Source organism: Corvus moneduloides, chromosome 6, assembly GCF_009650955.1.
Source record: "Corvus moneduloides isolate bCorMon1 chromosome 6, bCorMon1.pri, whole genome shotgun sequence".
NCBI classification, from domain to species: Eukaryota; Metazoa; Chordata; class Aves; order Passeriformes; family Corvidae; genus Corvus; species Corvus moneduloides.
The window spans coordinates 44,333,484-44,354,238 of NC_045481.1; the positions used below are offsets into that span (position 1 = coordinate 44,333,484).

The window sequence follows — 20,755 nt, forward strand, 5'->3', positions numbered from 1 at the left end:
TTGAAAGTATGGTCATTTCCCTAAAACATGGTTGAGCCTGCACCATATGAAATTTCAAAAGCTTTTTGTCACTTTGGACATAAAATTTTTATTTTTTTTTCTCTGTATTAACCTTAGATTTTTAAATACAAATATTTGAAGCAGATAACCACACTGCAGGAAGGCAATCGGTAAACAACTGAATTTTGTCACTTCTAACCCCCTTTGTTCCAAAAGCTCATCAGTCAGCCCCAAAGAGACCTTAGAAAGTCAGAAGCAAGTGTGCTTGGCATAAAAGCTCTCCAAATCACAGCAGAGAGCCCCTCAGTTTTTCTCCCGTTTGGCAGGGCTGTGCCCAAATGCAGTATGTTCCAGCTGTTGGTTCAGCTCGTGTAAACTCCAGAATGCAGCTGTAAGCTGGGGGGGGGGCTCAGCCCCTTCCCCCCGCTCCCCTTTTCGCTGCAGTCCAAAACGGAGCTGGGAGAGCAAACTGCGTTTGTAACAGCAGTCACATTGTCGAACTGAGCTTCACCAGAGCCGTGCTGAATTCCCTAATGGAGTCCTGGTCTGAGTTTAAACTTCATTCTTTAATCTTCTGCAATTCAGGTTTTATAGATCTGGAATTGCCCTTTACAAGCAATACACAGCTTTCTGTGATTGTACAGACCAGCACAACTGAGATTACATTTCTAAAACATCTCTGATAACACTTAAAATAAAAAAAGTATGTAGGTGCAAGAAAGCTGTTTGCTATCTAGCAGAAGAGCACTTGCTGTCTGAAGCATTAACTTAACAATCAGAAGTGTTTTCATTCATAAAAATCTTACCTGTTTCTGTTAGACAGAGCTTCAGCAAACATAATCCAAAAGTTGCCCATAAGGAGAAGTTGGCCATTTTTTTCTTGGAACTGTTTTGCAAAATCCAAAGATCCTTGCAAGCTGCAGAAAGAAGTAAAGCCCCGACGCTTGTTAAGCCTGCAGTCAATGAGTCTGAAGTTTGCTGCACTTTTTATTCTAAGGAACTAAGTAATGACATAACTGGGAGGGGGAAGCTCCATCAAAAGTCACACCCATAAAGTTACCCAGAAGCAGAAGAAGGGGGAGTAGAAGGAGAGCTAGTACTGACTAAGCAGGCACAATTGAGTTTTAAAGAGCCACTAAATCTTCTCTTCTTACACAAGTCCAGTCAAAAGTTATACTTACTGTGCTTGTAGGAAAATTTGTGTAATCTCTCCTGATTCAGCTCAGAAATGCACTGTTTGTTATAAGCTTTTCCTCCTGCATTTAAAATCTCTTCATTATTGCAAACCAAGTGAACATAAAGCACTAAAGAGTTTCTGAACCCCGGTAAAAGCATCTATAACAGCCTGGGTGTTTCCCAAAATATATTTTGCTTATTTATTCCTATCTCACCATTTTCTCTTTTTGCAGTTCAATTAAGAGCAAGTAAAATGCCTGCTCTGCAATGAAGCTTTCTGCAATGTTTTTGTTCATTGCTGGAGGATAACATCATGCAGAAGGTAAGTCAAGGTGGTTCAGTTTCCCACAGTCCGTTCTCTGCACAGGCTGCTCCAGCAAGAGCAGTGAATAATGCCAGTGCCAGCACAATGCCAGTGATACTGAGGACTAAGGCTGATATTTTATTGTATTAATGGCATGAGGTACGGAAGGAATTTTTCCTCCTTGTCCCAATTCAGAAAGCAGAGAAACTGGAGGAAAAGGCATGAGATCGTTGAGGTTCAGACAAGGTCTCAGTTCCTGAGGGACATATGTTCATTGCAGTGTGTGGTTTTGTTTGGCTCTTCATGAAACCCCTGCTGAAAACCTCAAGGCCTCTGAAGATAAGCAAAAGCCTTGTCTCTTGTGTGCCTTAGTGCTTGCCCGTGGTGTCTCCATGCACTGGCTTCTCTTTAGAGCTGGAGAATTTTAACAGTGGCTCCTGTGCCGTGGGATGAGGGGTCACCCAAGCCAGCACATCTCACCCTTAACAACCGGCATGTGGCAATGACTGACAGCCAGAAATGCCCTGATTTCAGTTTCCCTTGCCAAATCTGGAATGAATAGTCCTATATCAGGTTACCATTTTGTCGATTTCCCCACTTCAAAGAATTTTCTCATTCATTTAATCTCTGTTAACACAAAACAATGGAAAAATACAGATAGGTCTCTCCAGCCACAGGCACAAGAAGGTCACACAGAGAGGTTTTCAGGACTTTGCCTTTTGTTTGCCTTTTGGCTTAGAGATGGCTGGCTATCCTTTCCTCAACCAGCCAAATTTTTAGCAACAGGTTCCAACAGGCTTTTCCTACAGGTCTAAAATATCTGATGGGACAAAGTTAAAGTGAAAATCTTTCCTTTAAACACAGGGAATCTTTTTATTAAGAAGCTAGAAACTTTGAAATTACAGATAAAAGGCATTTTCTTTAGTGAATATGCTATTTTTTTTTTTTAAGAAACCGCTTTAAAAGCAATTAAAAAGCAATCTCCTATATAACTTATTGTCTAAAGTGGAAAGAGATATAGTTCTGTAAAATCCTGTACATTTATCTCTATAAATGTTTTGGTATCAAAATACATGAATAAAGTCTATTTCAAAATGCCGGTGCACAATTAATGAATGTTTTAAATTTACTAAGTGTATATTTTTCTTCAATTGTTAAATTACTTTTAAAATTCACATCCTATGGATGAAACAGAATAATTAAACATTTAATTAAAACTCAGGAAATTTTGAGTCTTATTTTTGAAGAACATAAATTGCCTTTCCATTAATATCCTTTATTCATAGTTATACAGAATTTAAAAAAAAACAAACATAAGTTTTCTTTGGCACAGGTAAAGGGAGAAAAATGTCCATTTCAGGGACAGAGGCAGAGTCTTATTTTACCAGGAGTGGAAATTCCTAGTCTCTTCATGGTCTGAAATTTCTAATTCTAGCCCTTCTGACACCTGATTATGAGTAGGTTGTTTTCTAGATACCAAAATGTTACTTGTTATTAATCTCAGTGTTTTCAGCCCTTCTGCATATGTTTGGCAGGGGTGGGTGGTATTCCACTTTGGAAAGACTCTCTCTTGCTTGTTGCCCTAAAAAATTGGGCTAAGATTAGACACATATAGACCAGGTACATGGAAGTGCTGGTGCCTAATGCAAAAGAAAAAGGCAGATCTATGCAAGAAAAAGAATTGATCACATTATCATGTCTTTTCACGTGATAAATGACAAAAATAGTTAATGGGCTGTTTGTATGTGACACTGAGTTTGGCCATTCCTCCTGCCATCCACCTGCTTACCTGTCAGCCCAGGACACACATGTGCATTCCAACGAAAAAATGACACAAAAATGTTTCCTTCCTTCCCACACAAACACGGTCAGCATATGTTGGTCACAGCAGTCCAAATCTACCCTGGCTGCAGGGCATAAAGCTGCCCAGAAAATTTAGTCAAAGCAGATGTACAACTCTGGAAAAAACGGTTGCGTATGGGGTTTGTTTTTGGTTTTGTTTTGGGGATTTCTTTGTGAGAAATACATAGCTTCTCCTTTAGTTTGGGAAAATCTTAGTACATAGGAACAGAAAAATCCTGAAGCAAATCTTCAGCTGAAGAAATGCAGCAGAGCATCCCTTTTGAGCCTGTCAGTACAGTTAAATATTTGAGATTTAGAATTTGCTTACTTCCTTGGCCACAAGCAGCTAAATTACCGGCACCAAAAATTTGTAAAATGATTAATGAATTAAGTTTTCAAAAGAGAATGAAGCAATAAGACTGAAAAAGGATAAAGCCCCAGCATTTAAAATAGTGTTTTTCTTTGATGCCTTTGACGCAGTGAATACTGAATCTGTGATGGTAAAATATAGTACAGGAACAGCAAAATAACTCATATGTGAACTGCAGCCAGCACTAATTAATTTTTATAAAATCCTAACAGGATTCATATGTTGGAGCCCTAGAAAAGGAACAAGCATGGCTTACCAGTGATATAAAAAGATGATGGGGTTTTGGCAAGAATTCACATAGAGGACGAAATTCTGGTCTAGCTTAATTGAAAGACCAAAATTCCACTGAACTCAGTGGGGCAGCCTCTCCTGAGAATGAATATTTAGATTTTATATTGTGGACAGACAAGAAAATGGATGTACCTGAATGAACCTGTACTTATGATGGAAAAAACAGGTATCAGTGGAGATCGATTTCACTATCAAATGGGAGAAATTGAAAGAAGGGTAGAATGGAATTTTGTTTCTGTGAAAATAGCTGGCATTTGTCTTCGAAAGGCTGAAATTTCTAAAAAATAAAGCTCCTAATTTTAATTTTTTTTCTTTTATCAGCAGAATACTATTTTTTAAAAATTAAAAAAAATCATTTTCTGAGCATAATTTGGTGACTACTTCAAGCTTGTTATAGGGAGTTGAACAGCAACTGGTCTTAGCGAATATAAAAAGCACAAATGACATTAGGTAATTCTGGTCATGGCTGTGTATATTTTGTGTAGACTACGGGTGATCTGTGAGACTGGCTGAAAATCAGATTTGGGGGAGCAGGGAGGATTTCATACCCACTTATCTGTAACATCAATAAAATATGCTATTTTTAATAAGATTTCCTCCATGTCCCTAGACTGCAATCTAGTTTCCTGCATTTCAGACTGGATTCAATTTCAGAGTAGATTTAATTTTCATTATCAATCCCGAAAACAGGTTTTGTAATGGCAACGGTTGTAAACGCTCCAGTGTGGCATCTTGAACTGCACACTTTTCTTGGGCTCAGAGCGCTGATGGGAAGGCACAAGAAGAGCCTGTGCTGGTTTAAGCAAGAAAAGCTGCTCTTTTGGCTGGAGGGCAAAGCACTCCCTTGGGAAGTTGAGCGCCCGGTTCTACTCCCATCAAGCTTTTGTTCCTAGATGTAATTTACAGCCTGTGTCCTGCAGAGAGTTAGGGAGATGAACAATGGCTCCTAGTTGTTTACTCCTGAAAAAGGCAGCAACCCAGATTGGCACCTACGTGTGGATTCATCAGCCTGTTTTACTGGTTTGCCCCAGATCCCTAAACAACTCACTAATCCAACACAGGCAGAAACCTTCACAGCCGGAATGGCTCAAGCTGGCTTTAAGGAATTCTATGTCACACCATGTGGCCCCAGCGTTTTTCTTGTTCCCAGCACCACCGCAGTGCACGTAGTCCTTGGCTGACCCTCATGTGGCAGCAGTGCCCAGGCAGCAAATCATGCTCCCAGTCCCCACGGACAGCTCTAACACCACTATCCCCCCTCAGTAACTAAGTTGTTGTTGGAGATGGAGCTGGAAACCTGCCCGTCAGCAGGGCCACCAGCTGTCCCAGCCCGCAGCAGAGACACAGAATGCATTAGTGACCGACTGAGTCACCAGCAGCTGTGCAGGGCCGGGGGTGGGGAATACAGGGGAACCTGAGGGGAGAACCTTCTCTGTAGGTGATTTCTGTCTGTCTCTGCCCCTCCTTCCCCTGGCTGGCCTTCCCAGCACACAGACCATGAAAGAAGTCCCTGGAGCTGATACATCCGAGCAAAAGAAAGTGGGTATACAGCATGGTGAGCATGAGCTGCTCTCTTTGTGCTCAGCATTCTGTATTCCCACTTTCATTTCTTTTGTTGGCAGTATACAACAGGTGAACCAAGCTCATACTAAGTCATTTCCTGGATGTACTCTTTTCTCCCCGCTGTCTTTCCATTTTCTTCCTTTTGATTTTGCTTCATGACTTTTACCTTGACTTCTCCCTGTCATCTGCACTAATCTCTCCTTTTTCTTAGCCCTCATTCTTTCTCACACGTTCTCTCTTCCATGCAGCATATTGGAATTATTAAATCAAATATTTAAAGCCCCAGAAGAGCAGGTGAGATTTACAAAAGGCAAACATTCAGGAAACTCTGGAAACACTTCATATTTGCATAACCAAACTGTTAACTGTTACATATAGATAAATACTTAGAGGCCCTTGTGCCTAATACAGACCTGACCAGAGCCATTCAAAGTCAAGGGAGGTTTTCCACTTATTTGGAGGAATTTTGAATCAAGGCAGCAGCAAACAGTGTTTAGTTCAGTCCCAGTATGTGTATTATGATAATTCTGCTTACTGCATTATGTGTTTCCCCTGTATATGTATATATCTATCTTTCTATCTATAAAATCTAAGAGGATACAGGGGTTACATCAGATATATAGCGACTGATAAAATATTTTCCTATCTAACAAAAGTAAACCCCGAATTTTAGCTGGAACAATTTCTGTTCACACCAGATTCGTTGGTGCCAGTCTTGCCATAGCCACATCCAACATACCCACATTTAGACTGTGTCTTAAACATAGCAGTGTGGGAATGAGCAGCTAAACCTATCTTTTTCAGTTACAAAGAGCACTAAAACCAGACCCTGTCTGTATATAAACAGAAACTTACTAAATTTCAGTAGTCTCCCTGTCAGTCAGTATTATGATCCCTTTGAAAGGTGGAAGGGAAGGAAAAGCATCCTAATTTTAGACCATAATAAGCATGTTTGTTTTCAGAGGCAAGGGTTCCAGCTGTTTCCAGCATGGCTCTAGGAGGGAAGGTGCAGGTGTGCACACATCATGGAACGAACAGGGTGAGGAGGCTGACAGGCATAGCAGTGCTAGGTTTTGAAATGCTGAACTCAGTGGGTAAAATACACACAGAGCAGACCACCACTCTTACATGTTTTTAAGGAATGCATTGCTACAGCAGTAGCATCTTCTTCCTCAAATGGGCAATCCTTTTGCCTTGCTGGATGTGCAGACATCTGCAGCAAACAGCATTCCCCCCAAACCCTGTACGTTCTGCAGGTTAAACACAGCCAGGAATCAACAAATTGGTGCAACAGCAGCAGCTTGTTTCCTGAGGTTTGATCCTTTCCATCTGGGTATACCCAGACAAAGCTAGAACTGCTGTCTCCCTGAGCTCAACTGGAAAACAGGGAGCCTGAGGAGATGTCTCACATCCTGGTGGCACTAGGATGCCATGGATGGAGAATGCATAAGGCAGGAAAACCCTCCCAGTTCTTCCCCTTGGAGCCTTATTTCTGAGCTCTATATAATGTATGTTGGAATTGTCAGGTAGAAAAACCTACCACTTCTGAGGCAAGTTCCCTTCTCTGTAGTGCAAACAAGCAAAAGAAAGTAATTCTGGGTGACTGAAGGCAGGAGTTTTGTGTGAGGCCGGGACAGAGGCACAGAAAATAGAATTCACAAAATTAGTGAGACAGAAACTCTGGTTTTGCACATCTCCTTGTGCCTGAATTTCTGCTATAGAAATAGGTAAGGGAGGAGCTGAGTGCTATTACAAGACAATGAGTTTTTCTTGGAACTGGGAATTGTCACACTAGACTGCACATCCATTGCCTACTTAACAGCTTGGCTTAAGTAGCAATGAAAGCCAACATTTTAGAAACTAAAAATAAACACTCATTTGGGATATTATTACATAGTTGGTAAAAGTTCAATTATGGATTAAATTTCTTTCATTAGAGAGAAATTACCTAGAACAACACAGCTGTGTTTGAAAATGTGCCTTTCTCACTGGCCAAAATTTGGCTTATTTGCTTTGTCTTTTCTTTAGTAATATTGAGTGACAATAGCTAACTAAATTTAAGAAAAACTATTACTTTCAATATGATTTTGAAAATGTGCTTGCATTCAGTTGCAGTCCTTTTGGGTTACCTTTTGAGGGATGTTTGACAGGATCTATCAGCAAGAGATATTAGCCAGACAGAAATTCTATACAGAAAAGAAATTCAATGTTTTATGCAATTGTACATTACAAAATTTGCACTATGCTGGTGATATATAAAAACAATAATCATCAAATTACACAGTATGACATGATCACCATTGCTAAGCAACCCCATATCATCTTTTGGTTCTTGAATACTCCTTTTTCAATAATTTGTGCTTCATTGATAAAGAAAACATTTGTCCATGAATTCATCAGATTCTTCAGAATAGTGCATGTCAAAAATATTTGCCATGTGTTCACAAACATTTCGTTCGCAGAAATACAACTGCCAATAAATACATTATGAGTGATTCACCTCTAAAACATTACTTATATTGTCTAGATAGTTTACTGAAGTGTTGGAAGAATTAAGCAGGTCATGCCTGAACAGCTTATTGAACAAGTCAGATCTGGAAAGCTATTAAGGCTCCTTCAGATCTTAAAGTTTCAGCCAACTTGCACTGAATTTACAAGAAATTATCTATGTCTGAGTCATCTGAGATTTCAAAGATACACGATATGAGAGCAGATTCAGTGATTTACAAATAGATATGAGAACTAGCAAGAGAATCTGTAGTTTCTCTGCTGTCCATTGTATCTGAAGTCTCATCAGTAAAAAGTCCCTCTTCTGTCTTTTGCAAGATACATTAAGTTAAAGAAGTTTATACTCATAAAGATTTAGCTGAGGTTCATACTCCCCTCAGTTTGTCCTCTATAACCAACCCTTCCATAATTGTTGCAGTAATTCAATGAAAATTTTCCCTAGGGGAATGGGTAAAGAGGCAGAGATAACAGAAGGAATAAAAAACTGTTGTGTTCATCTGATAGATCTGGTGGTATAATAAACTCCACACACCACTACCTAGCAAGCAGGAACTGCTAGACTACCCCAGAAAGAGAATCATACTAGCAGTTTTTTGAGAGTCTTGAGACAAAATGGAATGTGTTAAGTGCATTCCTGCAAAGACTCTTTCCCATATACACGAGGAGAGTCACTGTTTGATATTAGCTAGCCCAGGAAGGATAGACCTGCATCAACATCAACATGATCTCTTACAAATAGATTACTCCCTAAGAGATGAATTATACAAGGCATATCTCAAGGGGCACAGATGTGAGATAGGCTATGAATGTTCAAGAGTCTAGTTCAAATACAGATATAAGGATACTAAAGCTTATCTCAACTATTTTAGGATTCCTTTTTAACTTCCCCTCCCATATTCAAATTCGGGTCTTCAATCCCAGTCTAGCTAGTTTTTCCTCTCTTCTTAATCACACAGTTCTCTACAGACAGATGTATCTGAAACACAGTTCACATGGCCTAGTCCTTGCTGAACTTAGCAAGTCCAGAATACTTCGAACTTTTTCTAGCTTTAGAGAACTAACTGGAGCACTCATAGAAACCTGAGAAATAAATATGTAAAAATGCAGCATACACTGCTAGTCACAAGCAACCGGAAGCCCTTACTGAATGCCCGAGGAGGCTGAGGCTGCCTTTACCTGCTATAAACATTCTAACCACAGCTGCAAGGGGACATTGGTCCCCTGGGTGTCTCTCAAGCAGTTGCGTTGAAGTTGCTCTGTGTTGCTTAGACAAAGAAGTACTAGGCCAGAGAAAGAAGGTGAACCTATGGCTGATGGCTTTATTTAAAACTCCTGTGTAAGAATCGAGGTCCTCCTTCCTTCAGGGAGTAGGCAGCTTAGCATGTATTTGCACATCTGCATAGCAAAGGCAGCTCCAGCCTGCTGTCAGCTGAGCCTGCCTCAGAGCTGAAAACATTGTAGCCTCGCTTGTTTGGCATTGCTTATGAGCTAATTAGCCTTGCAGATAAGCCTAACTAGCTAGGACCAGCTACACTCTGGTAGTGATCTATGGCTTTCAGGAGCTCGTGTCTTTACATACCTGGTAATTACAGATTGTGGAAGTACCAGCTGGGCACAGTTCTTTGCCCACTTCTGCTGTAAACTGAAGTCATGTCCCTCGTCCCTTGAGGTGAGCTTACCTAAAGGACACATCTTATTGCAGGATTTAGTCACAAGTCGCCTATAAGATTGCTCGTGCCCTGTCAGATAAGAAAGAGTAGATCAAAGGAGCTGTCTGCACTTTCCCCACCTCCCTACTCTTTTTCTTTGGCAAAGATCTGCAGGATTTCAGATTTTGGTGGTACTGATTTTTTCTGAAGACAAAATCAGTAACAGATTTAAAGCCTAAAGCCAACAGATTCTAAAACCTATTCAGTAACAGATTTTGGTCTTGCCAAATAAATTCTTTGCCAAGCAGGAAGTCTGGCCAAGCAAGACTAGGAAAACTTTCTCCTGAGGCTTAACTGGAGTATGCGGTAAAATTCAGACAGGAAAGAAATGAATCGGAACATTAGGAAGGTCCTATTGTGAGACCAGCTACATAGTGGAATAGCTTTTGAGAACATGCTCACCCTTGCAGAAGAATAGATGAAATTACTAGACCTTTTTAACTATGACTCTGTGATTCACTTAGGATCCCACATCTCAAGTGCTGTACTTGGAACATCTGAACAGTCACTGAAACCAGTAATAGGAATTAATCACACCATGGTAGGATTTGCCACTCCTCAGAGACTTTGCTGCAGATAAGGGGTGCTTTCAGTCACACACCTTTCAGACTAAAACTCAGCTAGTAGTTTTCTCTGTTTCTTGAAACACAGGTTAATTACTTTATGGGAAAGAACATTTGTATTTTAACCCATCTGTTCTCTATTTGTGTTATTAACCATCTTGCAGACATCCTACTTTTACATTCCTCAGCTTTCCATTTAACATCCCTGATGGACGGGGTATTATCAGTAGGTAGATTACTGGCTGAAAAATTAGGAATAGTCTGAGTATGATTTTATGAGATTCATTTTAATAGTCTCTTACTTTTTTACTCCAACAGAAACACTAGCTTATTTACACTTTACTCCACTCAGTGCCACTGTCATGGAAAGAGGGCTCTGGGCTCTGCAGTGCCATTAGAGCCTCACAGGCTCTTAGAATATCTTAGAATAATTTCTGCTCCCTCACAGATTCAGTAATTGCTTCTGCCACAAGAGAAAACATGTGGGTTGCTGCATGACTGAATGGAGAGTTCAAGACACAGGCATTTTAAAGAAAAACATTTGTACAGAAGAGTTCCCATAAGGAGACGTATAGTGATCTCCTAGGTCAAGTACACTCTCATTGCTGTGCTATTACACGTTCTTCAGTGCTTTGCATGCTGAGCTATTACTTTGCAAATAATATTTGCTTTTTAGAATGGTAGGCAGTGCTAAAGGAATATTGGAATTAATAACTGTGCAGCTCTGACTTGTTTCAGAAATTCTTGAGAGTGGAGCGGTACAAAGGGAAAGAAATTATAGATGAGAGGGACACAGGATTTGAAACAAGGGAATAAAGACTGGGCTGAACATTCTTTTCTGATTAGCATTATTCTAATGAGGTCAGTGAATCACTTGTGAGCTGCAGCTCAGAAACATGAAATATATAATGATCTCTTCTTATAAATATGGTAGTAGAGTATGGAAAAATGTAAGAGATCTGTCAGGAGATATGTTGTCACTGAAAATATCAAGTCTAGAGACACAGAGATCTGAAGCAAAATGTTCTTATATAATGTCCTTCAGATGACTCTTTACAATGCTCATTCATGTGAACAGTTTCAGCCATGCAACACTGAAGCATCTTTATAAATCTGAGAGTCACAAGACAAGTTCTAGAAAACAGGGGGAAAAAGGGGGAGTTACAGAAGCTCACATGATGGTGGCTCCTTTTCCTTGAGATAGACTACAGGCTTACAGAACAGTAATAATCTCAGCCCTTCTTTCCTATAGGCAGAGACTCAAATTCACCAGATTTTTTGTCCCAACCTGTGCCTTCCCTATTTCTAAATAGTCCCAAAATGAGCCAGAATTTGATACTATCTATCTTTAGGCTTTGGCTCCTGAATGTGAAATCTTCAAAACAGATTTGTCCTCTTAGAGGTAGAAAAGTAATTTTTGGTTTAGTAAAGATTCCTTTTCCATGTCAGTGTAAAAATAGGTTTTTTTCTATGAAAAACACCATTTTTGATACTTTGAACCCTTTCAGCATTTTGAGATCTGGGTACTACCTGTCAGCCAGTCTTCAAGTGTGGAAAGCAGTCTGAATTCAGATGTTTGGCCCATCTTCAAAAAAATTACAACCAACCCAAAAGGCACTCAGATGTATCTCTCAATTACCTCAAACTTCACATTAAAAGGAGAATAAGATACAAATTAAAGTCTTAGAAGTTTGGTCTGTTCCATGCTGGAAGTATTAAAATCAAGGAGCTTGTTTTCCCCATTTCAGTTGTAAAGTTTAGCTTTGTTTAGGAATTGAAACCCATGCCTAAGGCTGAACACTTACAATTGTATCAGGTTTAGTAAACCAATCTGCTTCACTAGGCCAAATACTATGTTGACTTTTCTCCCTATGAATTTCCTAAAACTTGACAGATTTTAGAGGGGAAAAGAAGTTCCAAAATCTCAAGAGTTTCTATAAATCTCAGTTTGCTTCTCTGTTAAATCGAAGACACGAGCGAATTTGCATCTCTGATGGGTGCTAGGAGGTGGAAAGAGGTGCAAACCAGAGAAGATGTGCAGAGCAGAGAAAAGGGGAGCCTGGAGAGAATTCAGCTGTAAGTCAGAAAATCTCAAGCTCTAGAAAGGAGACAAAAGCCACGATATGGACAGAGAACTCACATCTACCCAGCAGTTTAGACTGCTGTCTCAATCAGTAATCATTTGCATGTAACCACTTCCTACTCACCCTAATTCTGGATAAACAAAACTTCACTTATTAATTTCATTTTTTAATTCAGCATAAAACACATTTGCTTAATTACTTTTAGAAGTTTTTGAATTTGAATCAGAAGCCATGTGTGGGGTTTATAAATAAACTCGAGTTTCCAAAGGAACAAACAATTTTTTCTCAACTTCCACCTTAGTCCAATCATTTCTTTCTTCTGCATGTGGGGACATGGAGAGTAAAGAAAAGTCATAAATAACATGCCAGGTATTTTGCAATGTACTCTCTCAATTACAGTCAATAAATTGCACATCAGATGAGAAGCTGCAGAACAGTGTGTTACACCAGGCTGGGGTTTTTTGTCAGGGTTTTTCTTTAGTTAGGTTTTTGTTTGTTTGCTTATTTGGGTAGTTTTTAGTTTCAATTTACTTTAAACCTGAAGAAATCCTCAGCATCCTCTTAAGGGAGACAAGAGTCTCAGCTATGCAAGTAGGTTACAAAAAGGGCCAGGCTGGCATTCAAGGATTGGTTGGTTTAAATATTGCTCTGTATTTCTCTGTGCTCGTAGCACAGTTGCTATGCTGTTTGAATTCCTATGCAACTATTAATGGTGTTTCACTTTTGTGGAGAGGTTTCTTTTAATAGGAGAGAAACTATAGCAGAAACATAATTTCTGATTTGGTTGCAAATGTCAATCACATTAATTATCCTTCAAAAAAAAAAAGGGGGGGGAGGGGAAATACAGTTGTGATACCAGGTTTTTTCATATCTATTTTCATTCTGAGATGCAAATAAAGGCTGAAGCCTCTACAGTAGCATGTAGTCATCCAAGTATACTTGTATATGTATATATATTTTTTTCTAATGTATGTGTTTGTATGTTTGTGTAAAACCAGAAACATTATGAATCACCCATCACATATTTAAAAAGCAAAACTACAAGAAAAGCAGAAAGAACAAAAATGCATGAAAATCCTGAAGGACTTTAGTAGAATCCAGCATTAACCCAAATCAAGGGAACATTTCTCTGTATCTGTTGTGAATCCCCATTTAGGATCCTGCCAACTATGCCAATTTGTCACGAAACAGTGGGTTAAGGTAGCTTAAAGAACCACTATCAAAGGTATTAGCAAAAAAGGTTTTAATAGAAATTTATAAAAATGCGACTTAACAAAGCCTGATGACAAGGTTCCATCTATTGCTTACTACAGGGATGAAACACACAAAGGAAGATTGATTTAGCATTGATTTAGAATGATTTACACAAGGACGAAGGTGCAAAAGGATAAGGGAGACCTTCTCATTGAGTCACAAGGTTCAGAGTAGACCCCCTTGCTTTCTAAACTCCTGGTAGAACTTAGGTGTGGCTTGGTCCAACCTGTATAGTTCAAGTAATTCTAATGATTCTTTATTTCTGCCATTGACTCAAAATACAGTAAAATAAGTTTTCCTTGATAACACCACATTACTGCATGTTTCTGCTGTCAGAAACTGAGTGTTTAGTGCAGTGGGAAGCACGGAGAATGTCCCCATATCTCAGGGTCCTGTCTCTGTCTCACTAGAATCTGTAATGCCACTGTAGCCATCCTAACTACAACAGCAGCACATGTTTGGGGTGGGTTTTTTTTTCCTTTTGTGCAAGGTCTAAAATCTGCATTCTTGTCCAGTGACTCTTCTTAACAACTCACTGAAGTAACTTCTGACATCTCAATATTTTAATATTTGAATTTCCCCTTCCTACTCCCTAAAAGGCCCCGTTCCCCACCCTTGCCCCGTGACAAGTAAGAGTAATCTCATCACTTCCATCACAAAAAGTACCCAACATTCTTGCCTAAATTTAAGAAGTCAGTGCGTCATAATTTTTCAGTTTTTAGTTAGGTTTTACAGAACTCTTGTTAAACCATTTTTTCTCTGGCAGGATGTTAGGTTAAAGGTTGAGTCAATGTAAGTTCTCTTTGAAAAATTCTTTTAAATTTTAAATAGAAGATGTGTTCAGCAGTGAGCTACCCATATTCTCTGGTGTTTCCACAGCAAGCAACCTCACTTCAGCATGGGATAATCCTCAAGATATCTGCAATGACTGATAGCCCAGTATTGCAGGTACTGGATACAGAGGCATGTTCTGTCACATTCCCTCTTGAGCGCAAGTTCCTGTGTTACTGTACAGTCATCAATGGCTCATGATCCTGGCTCATCAAGTGCCTATTTCATTCTCCAGGCAGCTTCATTTGTTTTTAACTGGTGCTGAGAAACTCTTGATAACTGCACATGTTGTTCTAATAAAAGTGCTCAAGACAAAAAATTCCCAGAGAGAAAGACAATTGTTTACCTGCTAAAGAATCTCTGAAACACAGTTCTTTGCTACCTTTCATAATATCACCTTGTACAAGAAGGTACTGTACTTCCTGCCTGAGCTTCCACTCATTCAACAAAGGCACGATTCTTTTTTTATTCTGATTTACTCATTGGATTAAGGAGAATTATGTCAAAAGAGAAAAAAAAAGCAGCTGAGTTAACATGTTGGTTCAGAGACACATTCTGCCCAGTCTGTTGCCCTTTTATCTTCTTAATTAAGTAAAAATTAAAACAAAGAATCTTCTTGCATGCCCTCACTTTTCTTTGGAGATATGCATAAAAGTGTATCTTTATGATTTGGGACACTTGTAAATATTATTGAATAGTATGAAACTGGATCTGTCTTTTATCACCATGTTCAAAATACCTTTTTAGAAAGACAGTGTTTTTCCTCACTGTATTTTTCTCACTGCACTTCAGGGCATACTGTATTTTCACAGAATACATGGTCAGAGAGGGAGTTACTGATGGTGATGAGATTATTTCTCCCCTCACTTAGCAGACTAAAATGTGTATTCCCAAAGCAGCAATGACTGCAGCTTTTCCACCACCCATGAGATCAGAACCATAATTAAAGAATTTCCTTTTCCATTGCTTACAACATTCTTTCTTTTTATTTTATTATTTCCCCAATTCTTCTGGCTTAAAATAAAAAACCTGAGCATAAAATATCTATTTCCCTGAGGTCTTTAAGCAAAGTGGATATAATCCCTCCAAGGGATCTCTCAGCTTAGAACTCTGTATTTTAAAGAAGTTTGCAATTCTGACCTACAAATTGAATTGATGGTATGTTTATAAGAATATGTGTTTACATTTATGTTCCCATTTCTGAATATTCAGATCTTAATGGAAGAAATTATTAGATTAAACAGGAAAGTAAAGCAGTGATAATCGGTTCAGAAATGTTAATGTTGAGCCTAATAGTTTCTCCTTCAAATGGCAGGCAATATTCATCTCTGCAATGCAAACAAAACCATTCCTCCAAAATGGATTTTCTCATTTGTAGAGATGTAGTTAAAATATTTATCCATCAGCTATTTCTTACTATGTTGTCTGGAGAAGGCAATTTATATTCTACTGCAATTAGAAATAACTGGATAGGTCAGTATTGCAAAAATCCTTCACAGCACTTTCAAAAAGGAGCAAATAAATGATTTTGTGCTCTATGCTGATGTATGTGGCCCCACTGGCTTGAGAGGGAGTGCACATAGTGACAATAATTTCACAGCATGTGAGAAAAAATTTCACACATTGGGAGTAGATTTCATACATGATCAGCCGCAAAGGGAACGACAATAATAACAGAGTCCAGCAAAGAAGTGGGTAACACAGAATACTGAAAATATTCTTCTTTGCCAGGACCAACAATTGGCATGTTTAAACCACACTGCTTTGGAGACATGCAAAGCTGTCCAATTTAAAAATAAGCCTAAATAGATAGACTACTTTGCTGAGAAAATCTGAAGATACACTGACGTGCTCGCAGGAATTTTCCTGGTTTGTGCATATTTACCTCTGTGGTAATAAAGAAAATTATTTGTACAGGGTCAGAGAAGATCAGGGGTTTATAAATGTTATCTACATAAATACTAATGCAAATGATAATTTGACAATCTTCATACATTTCTACCAGACTTCATTAGGCAAAATTAAATTCTTTCGGTGACCGAGAATGCAAACATCATTTTGAAAAGTCTCAGGAACAAACCTGGTCTTTTCACAGCAAGGTGTCCTTGCATTTAGCTGGTAGTTTTCTAAATAACATGAGTCAGTAATGATTCAAAAATTCCAAGAAAATATGTTTTCCACTGAAGCCCTTGATAACCTTTCTTATATTCATTTCAGGAACAACAACAAATAAGCCCACAAAAATTTGCTTAAGCCAAAAATAACAGGTTTTATAGGGAAATCTGATGTTTGCACCAATTCCATCACACACGTTTCTATCTCACAAATGAAGTGGCTGCCACCCAGAAAAACTCCCTTTTAAAATATACATCCATTTGGGCTCTTGAATTGAAGAATCAATGCTCCGAAAATCATAAATTGAAGAATCAAAGCTTCATTCAGTTTTAGTCAAAAGATACTGCAGCTGCCCAAAAGGGCAGGAGCAGCAGCAGTACTGCTTCAAAGCAGCTCTCATAGTTACTAAACTCTTGTTTAGTATAAATAATGCTTGTGGGTGATACTGATACATTCATTTTCCCAGAACACTGTTAAAAATATGAGTTTAACCAAGTGCAGAAAGTGCATCATATTTGCTTTCAGTATGGTAAACGGAAGTAATTTGAAAGACCATATTACCAATTAAACAGGAGATAATGTTTTTTAGTCATTCTAACAGCAGATCTCAAAGGAGTATTAGGATCTTTCTATTTGAAATTTAAAACAGTACAAATTAAAATAATCTCTACTTATATGCTCGATTTTAGAATTTCTTTATTTCTTCTTCAGATTAATTTAAGCTACCTTATTTATTTTCACATCACTTGCTGTCAAGTGAATGCATAATGTGTTGCTCCTTGGTCTTGATATATCAATGCTGATTTTCTGTCCATCTTTAATTGTATCTGTTGGGCTGGGTGAACATGTATCAGCTTAAAAATTTGTTCAGCTTTAATTGTCACTGAATTAAATACTGAGACAAGGGAGTAGTTTTCCATGAAGCCAGGACTTGTTTATGGACACAGCACTGCAGTTGTGGCCTCACCAGTGCTGAGCCGAGGGGAAGGATTGCCTCACTTGATCTGCTGGCAGTACTTTCCCTGATGTAGCTCAAGACATCATTACCTTCTTTGCAGCAAGGTGTCCTGGTTTCAGCTGGGATGGAGTTAATTTCTTACCATTAGCTGGTACAGTGCTGTATTTTGGATTAAAAATGAGAATAATGTCGATAATACACTGATGGTTTGGGTTTTGCTAAGTTCTGTTTATCTGAAGTCAAGGACTTTGTTTGTTTGTTTGTTTGTTTTGTGTCTCATGCTCTGCCAGTGAGGAGGGACACAAAGGAAAAGAAACTGGGAGGCAGCATAGCCAGGAAGGGTGACTTGAACTGGGCAAAGGGATGTTCCACACCACCGAGTGTCGTGTCCAGTACGTAAACGGGGGGAGTGACCTGGAATGAAAGGTGGGGGAGGAAGGGTGATTTGGGTTCAGGAACAGGGTCTGCCACCAGAAAATGGGTGGTGAGCAATTGTATTGGGCATCACTCATTTTTTTATCATCATCATCATCATCATTATCATTATTATTGTTATTATTATTTGTTACTTTGTCTTCAGTTATAAAACCATTTCTATCTCAACCTACAAGCCATACTTTTGATTCTCCTCTCCATTCCACCCGGGGGTGGGGGGCAGGGGGACTGAGTGAGTGGCTGGGTGGTGCTTAATTTCCAGCTGAGCTTAAACCATGACACAAGGGTACGTTACTGTCTCATTTACCCAGTCTGCTCATCATTTTCAGTGTTTCGTTTCTGCTGCAATCAATGGAGAAAAAGTTATGTGGTCTAAAGGTCAGCTTAAATCTTACCTGGACTGTCAAACAGTGCATCAAGCGTCTCCCACAATTAGTAGGAGATGGTCTTGAAAAGCTACTAAATTTTTGGTCTTGTTTTTGCAAGCAATCAGGGAAAAAGAATTTCAATGGCTCAGCCCTAATAATGGAAAGTTACAGACTCACTTCTAAAAAAGTGATGATTTTGCATTAGAAGTAAAGCTAATACTTAATTGAGCAAGACTTTGAGCAAAATGAAACAGCTGAATCAGTCTGGAACAATGTAGTGTTGAAACAGGATGGGAAAAAATCAAAATATTTACATTTGGAAGGAGGAAACAATGCAAATATGTCACTGTGTAAATTTTTAGTTTAGAAGATCCTATTATCAAATCAATAGGAGTGAAACAAAAAGGAAAAAAGAATAATAGTTTAGATTAGGTGTGGTCTAAGGCAAAAATTATACCATATGTGTTCCACAATCTCATTTCCAGTTAGCCGTCAATCATAAGAGAAATGCACGTGGCTATTTGCTGTTTGTGGGATTCGGTTTCCTGTCCAGTAAACTGTTCTCTGCTCACAGTTCTAAAATATCACTTGCAGCTGTACTAAAATATAAGGTACATGCCAACCATGTGAACTAGGCTGCTCTGTATAATGGACCTGTCTGACCATTTTTTTTAGTGCACCCTGTTTTCCATAAACTTTATAGGAAATGGCTTTACATTCAATACTCATTAAAGAGGAAAATACTAAATAACAGGTGAGCCAAGAAAACAGAGTCCTCCAGAAACTTTTCCATGTTTTAATGATTCTCTTTTTACAGTTACTTTTTTCTGACATCTCAATTAATCAGATTTTATTTCACACATGTGCTGCATCTGTGAAATCTCTTTTATTCATGTTCTCCCAAGTTTTGCTGAAGTGGTTCCTACAGATCTCAACTCTATGTGGTTTTATGCTGTTCCTGCTATTGACAAAACTCTTTACCTGCTGCTCATATAAGAGCTGCATGGTATCAGCTCTCTCCCATACTCAGTAAATATCTGTGGAAGATATAGCAGATTCTTTCATTCTAAAAGTCACAGAAAAAAGGTTGGCAAAGGTTGTATTACAATTTTACCAATGGTACTGAGCATTCAGTTTGAAAATTGACACTGTCATTTTATTAAAACATTGTGATAATCTAGATTGAAAACATTTTCAAACTATTTTTCACTGCTTTTATCTGCCAGGCCTTCAGCAAGTTCTCAATTAAATTGCCCCTAAATGCCGTTTATGGGAAAGTAATGGCAGCTTTTTTCCTGCCAGCTATTAAAGCAAGCCACTTCATTCATACAATTCATCTATTCAACTGCAACAGAGATTATTTAACTAAAACTTTTCTCTGACTGATTTCTAGGTTTCAGTTCCCCTTCCTTTCCTTCCTCTTTTATTTACTCTCTTCAGTTGTTGAATGCACTAAAAATTTATTGCAAGACATGTCAAATTTAGTATGTTATGCATTTGAGGACATGATTCAGATGGTTTGCTAGACTTTGTGTATTTATGTTAAACATGATCTCACAGAAAACTCTTATCTTCAACAAGTTGCTCTCAGATTTTGGACTTCCCATTTCTGTGGTATGTAAGGCTGAACAGAAGGAACCAAGCAAAAGGAAGTTGAATGACGTAAAGACTGTTTGCTCCCACTATAAAGAACACCAAGCTAGGGAGGCAACAAACTCATGAGGTTTCCTGAGGAAACTACCTTGCCATAGCAACCAAAGGCTTTTTAGAGCTAACAGACGAAAAGGTTGATTCTTGACATCTGTGGCATAGCTCCTATCACCCTCTCATGCCTCTACACCAAAGCTCTAGGTCATTCAGCTCTAGAATTCATGTTTCTATTAAAAATCTTAGAAAAAAATTAAAAATAGCTACAGCAGGCAAACCAGTAGTGACACACCTAAACAGCAACAGCCTTCTCATGGATTTCCATGAAGAAATGCAGTAGATGTGTAATCATCAGAACTATGTCACTGCAGTCCTTCCCACCCTGAGAACTAACAAGTACCTTTTCCATGGAGCACTAATAGGAGCACAAAGCTGCAGCTGAGATTGAAGCAATGGCAGACAATGTTCTAAATGAAGGCAGAGAATGCTCCAGCATTCTCTCAGTAGTCTTTTTGTTTTCACTCCACAGATGCATGAAAGAGCTGTTCATTGTACTGGTGCTGTGCCAAGGAAGAAAGTAATTCATGTTTTTGACCTTCAGTGGATTGGGACCATAATACTTCTGCTAAATCTCTCCTTCACCACATGACTGACCTCCCATGTTTTACCCAACAAACACTGAATCTTCACACTATTTTTCTGTTCAGTTCAGGCATAGAGAAAATACGGCAGAATTT

At 38.7% G+C, this 20,755-nt stretch overlaps 1 protein-coding gene across 20 annotated transcripts in view; it reads right to left on the reverse strand.

The window, feature by feature from the left end:
• Positions 1 to 983, reverse strand: part of CD44 (CD44 molecule (Indian blood group)) — a 53,107-nt gene extending 52,124 nt beyond the window's left edge. For 19 of the 20 annotated variants that reach the window (XM_032111033.1, XM_032111031.1, XM_032111030.1 and 16 more), the window contains exon 1: positions 807 to 980. In XM_032111033.1, the coding sequence (XP_031966924.1) occupies positions 807 to 873 (67 nt within the window). In that variant the 5' untranslated portion in view covers positions 874 to 980. Of the gene's footprint in view, positions 1 to 806 lie in introns of all 20 variants that reach the window. The other variant, XM_032111032.1, reaches the window with a different exon arrangement.
• Between the last annotated feature and the right edge of the window lie 19,772 nt (positions 984 to 20,755).